Raw genomic sequence first — 7,790 nt, 5'->3', positions numbered from 1 at the left:
TATGTTTCTCTGGTCTACTTCAGATTTTAGGTAGGTAATCATGTATGACTTAAATCAAATGAACATGAAGCAACACAATTAAAATAATTGTGTAAATTTTTTACCTACTCGTTTAATTTGATCTGAAAGTCCTGGAATAAATGGAATGAAACGGTTCGTAATAGGTTTATTTTGATTTTGTTTTGTTCGTGGGAATTCAATTTAAACAATGAGATTAAGTCAAAATCACATAACTGACAATTTGCACAGACGAATTATCAGAGCGAATTTTCATAGACTGTATTATCCTACTGTTGTTACACAATTTATTAACATACTCTTTTTTAGGTTCTTTTGATAACGATAGCAGAAAATAGCTATCGAAACGTCAAGGCAATTTTCCAAATTAATTTCTTTACTGATTGGAATTTTCTCTTACAGCTTGAGCCTAAGTGTGTCGCAGGATACCCTCTAGGTGATAGTTCTTGATAAATAATTCGTTCCTATTGCGAAATAGGAGCACTATTTATCAATCTGTAATAAAAGACGTGACGAAGTTCTGTCTTTTTTAAAGACAAAAATTTTTGAGGCAAAATACCCAAAAAGAAGTTGGTAAAAAAATGAATCCGCCTCAATATAGAACTTATCTATAACAAACTTTGTTCATTTCAGTATGATTCATCTTAGTACGTATTATTTAAAGCTTTTCATTTTTTTACCTCTTAACGTTTTACTTTTCCTGAATTTGGGGCCTCAGTGGCCCCTCATATATTTTACTACGCCACTTTCCCATCAGAAGCGAAGCCGTAAAAAATCGGGAGTGGTGCGTTTAATTACCATTTATTGCAAATATGAAATGTGCACTTGGGTGCTAAACAATCGAGTAAAAAATATTAAATGTACGTAGGGAACAACTTAAAATAATACTTGCTGAGCATACCATGCAGGAATATTTCAACCCGTGCTTTGCCCTATATTCGGGCACTTGTTCGATATTTTGTTACCCGAAGAATGCTAAGATGACGTATTTGTTTCGGGTTGGAAGAACTGTGTGCGATAAGGTACCATGATGGATTACCTACCTAAAATAGCGAATAAAGGCGAAATACCCCCCGCGCTAGTTCATTGGTTCCAGTTCAGTACTTTGGGGTTGAGTATTTCCATTATTGGTCACACCGAGATTCTGCATTTGGATGCCATCCGGGGCATCCCCACTTTGGCACATACACAAGTAAACAGTATCCAACACCATCTGAAATGGGCAGGTTTGTGGCATGGTTGCCTGAAGAATCGTTCAACTCTTACCTCATACAGTGAGAGCACGCAATGTGCGACAAAGAAAGCGAAGATGCAAACTAGCAGAGTGGGGGCTGCGTAGAAACTCAGCTGCGGATTCCTTCTGAATAGAGCCAAGCCCACAACGCCCGTCACGGCAGTTACAAAGCATTTGCCTAGGAAGAGGATGAAGTCGCCCAGACTGTTAATAGTCGCCACTTGGAGTGCGTGAGACGTTAACACTTCAAAGGCCTTGAAAGGTTCAGAACTGTAGGTGGCATAGAACGTAATTTAAGAACAGCAACGACCTACCGTTCCTGCTGCTTTGCAGAAATTGGAGCCATCAATGGCAATGACGGTGTACGCATTGTGATTCAAATACCTAATAAATTTCTCCAAGCAGTAGAAGCAACAAATGCAACATTTCAAGCCGCAAGAGGCACATTCGTTGCCTTTTTCCTTATTTCTTGTGAACCTGAAAAGTCAATGGATTTTATAGCAACAGCGGAGTAACCGCGCTCTAACCGTTCATGCAGATACATCAGAAGCAGCCTTGGTATTTTAAAGATGGTGATGATCAACGATCCCAAAGCCACCGATCCTAAATGGTACTTGATGAGCTTGCCGATCGAGTAGCACACATGATCGTTACTCTTATATTTGTGCCGATAGAACCAATGGGCCACCGCCCCAGCTATCACCATCTGTTGGCATGCCATGATGAACTCGGACGTCCAGATTAGTCCGATAAAGTAAACCCACCACATCCCCTTTATCCAGCCGGCATCCACGTATTCGACTACTTTCAGATCTAGAAAAGCGATTAGCAGAGCCTGTTTGGCGACAAACTTTAGCAGCACCTACTGGTTAGCTTCTCCACAAAGGATATGTTTCTTTCATTCGAGTTGGCCGGCGGTGGCGTAAAGGGCCCCGAGCCAATCGATCCTTTTCCATCAACACGAACCCCAGAAATCACTTCTGTTCCCGGGTAGCTTGCCGTAGCCAAACACAGCTACATATATATCAAATACTGATTTGGGATGAAAATTAGGGATTATTTGAAATACTTACCACTACAAATATCCAAAACATAAAAAACATTGCAAGAAAAAAGAAAGTTAACAGTGGTTGGAAGAACAGGCCGGGCAGATGCATGAGGCACTTGGACGTCTCTTTGAATAAATTGGCCAAAAAATCAACTTGTTTCCTCATGAATAAGACGATCAACAGAATGACCACCTACAACAACAAACTTGCCAATGATCAGCTGAATGCCAATGTGACTTCAACAAGCACTTACTGTTATAACAGTAGCTACAATAGCATACCAGAAAAAGGCGGTTTCATTGCGTACAGATTCCACTAAAAGGCTGTACTTTTCCAATTGCTCAGTCCGATCCAAACCCCTTTTAATATCAAAGTATGTGTACCATAAATAGGCTGTGCCTCCTATACTAGCAATACTGAATCCAATCATAATGAAATAGGAAATGATGTGCGCCAAACAGTGCAGAATTGTGATGGTCAATAATGAAATCACTAGAATTAATGTAAAAAACTATATGCCTACCACAACTCAAAAGCTTCACACTTACCCAAAGACAATACTGCAAGCCCTAGGATTTCCTGCCAAGTGTGGTACAGGTCCCTTAAAATCTGCTCTAAAGTGTCCCAGCCATTGAGCAAATCATAGAAATTGCTCAGAATAGCTTCTGCTACTTCCTTCACATGTTTGGGCACACATCGACTTAAAACGGGTTTCCTGACGAGAAAAACAAACTGAATTAAGTAATCTTCGAAAAGTAATATACGAACCCTTCAAACACTGGAAGGGTAGGGCAGGGCCCTAAAGGAGCAGACAATAGTTTTTGGTCAATCTTATTGCTCTTCAGGTCCTCATAGTTGAAGTTGTAAATGCAGACATCAACGCCTGCACGGTGGTAGTTGTAAATATCAGTAACGGAGTCCATTGTCTTATTAGGGCATTCCTTGACGCATATCTTAAGGGACTCTCCCAAGTTTTTTATGTCGTAGAATAGAAGGTATGGCTTGTCCGAGGTGTCCTGTCCCGAGAGTGATACATTTCCCATGACCCGATTGTGCCTGGTTCCACAAGTATTTCCAAATGAGTCATAGCCATTAATAATTCTGATCGGATTGCCATAGACGAAAGAGAACGCAGCAATTATCACCTACAAAATAAAAGTGGCCCAATTAGAATATTTGGGGCAAAGACACTTGTAGTTTTACCATCAAAAACCAGAACAAAATATAGAGAATTAACCATAGAACATCTGTGCATGTTCTCTCTTCTGTCTCTTCAGATTCCTTCTCCTTCGAGTCTGCACAGCCCATGTTTACAAACAAATACAATTGAACGGATAACAGACGGATAAAACTCTGTTTGCTTACATCAAATTAGTGTCATTTTTGACATAACTGAGATTAATTGACATAGTCGATAATCCAGGAATCTGCTGTAAAAATGGCGGTCTTACGAAAGAGTACAGAGAGGGAGAATAGATTGGCCCATACATAGTAACTGGCTCCTTGCTTAAAAGTTACATTAATCAAAACAAACTTCTATTTATCTCGTCTTTATCCATGGTCGTCTGTTCCATCTCGGAGCAGCTAAACAAATGAAGAGTCCAACGTTGCCATTTACCACGACTGGTCATTTCTAATCTAACGCCACGTTTATTCGTTGGCAGGTTTGACCAGGAAAAAACTACTTTTATTCCTAGACCCCAAATTTAAAATGCCGCCTTTGTGTGTGACTAGCGGAAAAGTATTTTTAACTCATACTAATCGTAATAGGCACAAAAAAGTATTGTATTTTTAACAAACCAATTAAAAAAAAACAGAAAAAAAAACGCTTACTAACCCAAACAAACCCAACCCTTCGCTTCTTCAATACTTGAAGTTTTTTGAGAGTTCACTATCTTTAGCCGACGATTTCTTCCTCAATTTTGATCCAAATACTTGCACGGCTAATCTTGAATGAACAGTTTTTTTCAGTTCAACATTCGGTGGTTTCCCTATTGAGCCCATCTACAGTCAAAAGGATAAACGAGCCATTAAAGCAAAAACAATTTATTATTCATACTATCGAGCAAGTAGTCATTTGGCAGGTACAAAGCCTTTCAGTGAGAAGGCGTGACTTTCCAACATGCTAGAAAGCAGGTCCTTTTTGTGGCTCTGGTCGTCATACTTGGAGCCAACTGCCCACAGAGTGTCCAGATCGTATTGGGCTCTGGCTGATTTCGAGAAAATGTGTAACGCGATATTGTCCATGTCCATGGCCATCCAGTCGGACGAGTTTTTTCCTTCCAACGTGGGCATGATGTCAGTTTGAAGCTTCTTTTGCTTGTATATTTGCTTAACAAATTGCGTGAGGGCATTCATATGCCTTTGCGACTTGCTTGATGCCACCACTATGTAGTCGACGTAACCGATTTCCTTTGGCACACTGGCCACGAATATATCTTCGGCCTGCTGATGCTTTAACGTCTCCACTAAGTCTTCTATGTCGAACACCCCATCTACGCCCCGACTGAGGTTCAAATCTCCAAATTTATTGGACTCTTCCTCCTGTTCTTCCAGCAGTTGGGCATATTTCTTCAGTCTTTCTTTGTATACATCAATTATAATCTCGGTTTCCTGTTCTTCTTGTCCGGAAATCGGATCGTCCTTGATACCGGTTGAATAGCGACAAGCTACTGCCGTGGGTTTTATTATCGATCTCACCAACTGGGTCCAAGTTCTACTTAAGTTGCAGCTGAACATATTTTGCCCAAGAAAAGAGAATAATTACACTTTGGGGCCTCCTTTCGCAGGTTAGTATCACCATGACTCACAGGTTAGGTCCCAAATCGCAGAGGTTACTCTGTGATCTTTGGGCAAATATTAATATCACGCGGCAACAGCGCACGGCGTCCCGATCAGTTAATAAGGAGCGGCTCGCAACGATATAAACAAACAAAATTAAATTTAAATAACCATGTTAACTTAGCAGCAGACTTTTAATAAAATTGAAATTTTCAGACCGTAAAGTTTGCACGGAAGTTCTTATTTCGCTAGAAATATAGAAATTTCTTTTCTAACGTTGGACTGGACTGGACACATTCAAGTCAAAACGTGGTCAGAAATAAACCAAACCTCTTCACTTTTTAAGATTTGACACTTGACACGATACCTGACATAACATTAGATACTGGCAACGTTGTATTGCAGGGGGGCAACCAATAGACGTTCGTATCAACAAATAAACATTAACCTGCAATTGTACTTTGATAAATAAATAACAAAGCTAAAGAATACCAGCGCCCAATAGAACAATGTCTGCCAGTTCTTCAGTATCATCGTCTCCCTATCATGAAAAATACCACTTCAAAAACCAATACGAGGACTACTCAGAGGATAAGGCAAAGCCCTACATAGACAACAACGCTGTAAGCCCAATCAGCCGCTTCGCTGTGGCTTTATTACCCACATACTTGTTACTTTAGGTGAGCACAACAAATAGAATAACTGCGAAGCTAGCGGCCAAATGGGGCTCGATGTTGGACGAGCTGAAGGATTGGACGTCAACCGACTACTCAGTTTATACGGGAACTGCCGGTGTGGGGCTGCTGTTTTTCAGAAAGAACCCCAATGATACCCGGAATTTGAGAGTATGTTTGGTGTACGTGTTTATCTCTCCTCTAATTAAGTAATTTTTTCCAGAATATACGGAAACAGTACTTGCAATTGGAGCAGCTGAAAAACAAACGCGTAACGTTTCTATGTGGGGATTGTGGGCCTTTGGCCCTTGGGGCCATTGTTTCCTATAAACTAGACGATCAAAAGATCTACAACTTCTGCATTAGGAAGTAAGTGGTTTCGTTAGCACCGACTCCAATTGGAAAAAACACGTTTTCCTTTCTAGGCTCACTGCCTTTATAAAAGTGGTAAAAAACTCCAGCTCGGACTTGCCCAACGAATATTTGTATGGACGAGCAGGATTTCTCTACGCCCTTCTGTTCGTTAATCGACACGTTTCCCCTGCCCCATTTTCTGATGCCGCAATCACAAGTGTACGCGTATTTCCATGCCCATTTCATGAATTTACCTGCTATTGTTTGCAGATCGTGTCGGCCATGCTGCATTCGGGCGAAAAACTGGCAAAGCATTTGAAGATTGAAAAAGAATGCCCGTTGATGTTCCAGTGGCATGATTCCCAGTATTTGGGCGCAGCCCATGGAGTATCCGGCATTATCTACCTCCTTCTGCAAGCGCGAAAGTACCTCACTGAAGCGGAGTTGACCAACCTCATCAAGCCCACTATTTCTTTCCTATCCACGTTGAGGTAGTCAAACAGGGCGCAATTAACGACAATACAGCTGCCCATTCCAGGTTTCCCACCGGGAATTTTCCCTCCTCGCTCGGCCCTGGTAAGCAGGACAAATACGTTCAATGGTGCCACGGCGCTCCAGGATTCCTATACATGTACTGTGAAGCTTACAGGGTAAATATCACGAGTATATATCCTCCCAATTTATTGTGTATGTATTTACAGTCGCCAGATTACTTTATTTTGCCGTCTTCAAATACAGATAAAAAAATAAGCTGGCAAAGCCCTGTCCTAACATTGCAGTTTCAGACATTTGGCGACAAACACTATATCTATGCGGCGGAAAAATGTGCGGATGTTATTTGGTTCAGAGGCATCTTGAAGAAGGGCTACAGTCTGTGTCATGGTGTGGCCGGGAACGCCTACTGTTTCCTGGAAATGTTCCAGACAACAAAGGTAAGCGCTTTCCGTCACTCTTGCAGCCTAAATTCATCTTTTATGGCTCTCAGGATGAACGGCATCTGTATCGCGCAATCAAATTTGCCGAATATTGCTTAGACTATACAAAACAGCGCGAGGAATGCACCCCTGATCGTCCAATGTCGTTGTACGAAGGCATATCTGGACCGATGTATTTGCTATTGGATATCCAGGATCCTTTGAACGCTAAGTTTCCTGGATTCACCCTTTAGGCACTCGGCTAATGGTCTGAAACACCATGAAAACTGTTTTTAATGCCTTCATTTTTTTGGGATTTAATTGCTGTGTTGGCCTTGCCTTAAACTAGTTAAGGACTTGAGTTTCCTAACTATTCAGTGTCAAATAATTGCTGAAACCAGTATTAGTCATTGTGATGTTTGCACTTTTGATAAGCCACCGTAGTTTTATTGCATTATGGAGGGTGATTCAACACTGGTCATTCCTCTGAAGGTGTTTTAGTACAGAAAAACTAATTGTTGTGTAAACACCCTGTATATTTATTATGCAGGGTTATTCACGCTATTCGGCACGGAAGTTTGCGGCTAAACCGTTTCATTTTTAAAAAGTATTATTTTATTTTATTTGTCAGTTTAGACTGCAAAGTCTCTTTTTGATAGCTAGAGTGGCATTGTTTTTTGTAATTGTAGACGTGTTGGTCGTTATTTTAATATTCTTATTGTGTTGCTAAGTGAAAATGAAGAATTATCCAAGAGAAGAGCGTATT

The 7,790-nt window shown here is 40.8% G+C and overlaps 3 protein-coding genes across 5 annotated transcripts; 1 reads left to right on the top strand and 2 right to left on the bottom strand.

Moving 5' to 3' along the window:
- Positions 1-803: 803 nt before the first annotated feature.
- On the bottom strand, positions 804-3,694 carry LOC109539104 (choline transporter-like 1). The gene is made up of 10 exons (XM_019906705.2): positions 3,505-3,694; positions 3,070-3,446; positions 2,850-3,016; positions 2,555-2,793; positions 2,326-2,493; positions 2,119-2,266; positions 1,780-2,065; positions 1,567-1,729; positions 1,285-1,506; positions 804-1,231 (listed from the first exon to the last, which is right to left on the bottom strand). Exons 1-10 carry the CDS (start codon positions 3,607-3,609, stop codon positions 1,097-1,099), a joined length of 2,010 nt encoding a protein of 669 aa, XP_019762264.1. The 5' UTR covers positions 3,610-3,694; the 3' UTR covers positions 804-1,096.
- A 637-nt stretch (positions 3,695-4,331) lies between these two features.
- On the bottom strand, positions 4,332-5,150 carry LOC109539108 (mitochondrial assembly of ribosomal large subunit protein 1). The gene has a single exon (XM_019906708.2). It carries the CDS (start codon positions 5,038-5,040, stop codon positions 4,375-4,377), a length of 666 nt encoding a protein of 221 aa, XP_019762267.2. The 5' UTR covers positions 5,041-5,150; the 3' UTR covers positions 4,332-4,374.
- A 176-nt stretch (positions 5,151-5,326) lies between these two features.
- LOC125505251 (lanC-like protein 2) lies at positions 5,327-7,459 on the top strand. 3 transcript variants are annotated; one of them, XM_048668719.1, is made up of 9 exons: positions 5,327-5,504; positions 5,564-5,705; positions 5,763-5,927; positions 5,980-6,125; positions 6,182-6,329; positions 6,381-6,601; positions 6,649-6,760; positions 6,890-7,042; positions 7,096-7,459. In XM_048668719.1, the coding sequence occupies exons 2-9, from the start codon at positions 5,592-5,594 to the stop codon at positions 7,276-7,278; spliced, it is 1,242 nt and encodes a 413-aa protein (XP_048524676.1). In that variant the 5' UTR covers positions 5,327-5,504; positions 5,564-5,591; the 3' UTR covers positions 7,279-7,459. The 3 variants fall into 3 exon arrangements, with proteins under 3 accessions (XP_048524676.1, XP_048524675.1, XP_048524677.1); XM_048668718.1 differs by having other exon boundaries at positions 5,327-5,705; XM_048668720.1 differs by having other exon boundaries at positions 5,329-5,705; positions 6,896-7,042.
- Positions 7,460-7,790: the final 331 nt, after the last annotated feature.

The sequence above is a fragment of the Dendroctonus ponderosae genome, unplaced genomic scaffold (genome assembly GCF_020466585.1).
Source record: "Dendroctonus ponderosae isolate FM_Combo_2020 unplaced genomic scaffold, Dpon_F_20191213v2 Dpon_F_20191213_711, whole genome shotgun sequence".
Classification (NCBI taxonomy): domain Eukaryota; kingdom Metazoa; phylum Arthropoda; class Insecta; order Coleoptera; family Curculionidae; genus Dendroctonus; species Dendroctonus ponderosae.
Note: the sequence above shows the minus strand (reverse complement) of the source record. Positions and strands in the feature narration are given on the sequence as shown.

Coding starts and splice junctions, on each gene's coding strand:
- LOC109539104 (XM_019906705.2), bottom strand. CDS start 3,609: ATGGGCTGTGCAGACTCGAAGGAGAAGGAATCTGAAGAGACAGAAGAG. Junction 1,730..1,779: donor CTGATGTATCTGCATGAACG/GTTAGAGCGCGG, acceptor TTGACTTTTCAG/GTTCACAAGAAATAAGGAAA. Junction 1,507..1,566: donor TCTGCAAAGCAGCAGGAACG/GTAGGTCGTTGC, acceptor GAACCTTTCAAG/GCCTTTGAAGTGTTAACGTC.
- LOC109539108 (XM_019906708.2), bottom strand. CDS start 5,040: ATGTTCAGCTGCAACTTAAGTAGAACTTGGACCCAGTTGGTGAGATCG.
- LOC125505251 (XM_048668719.1), top strand. CDS start 5,592: ATGTCTGCCAGTTCTTCAGTATCATCGTCTCCCTATCATGAAAAATAC. Junction 6,126..6,181: donor TACAACTTCTGCATTAGGAA/GTAAGTGGTTTC, acceptor TTTCCTTTCTAG/GCTCACTGCCTTTATAAAAG. Junction 6,761..6,889: donor TGTACTGTGAAGCTTACAGG/GTAAATATCACG, acceptor CTAACATTGCAG/TTTCAGACATTTGGCGACAA.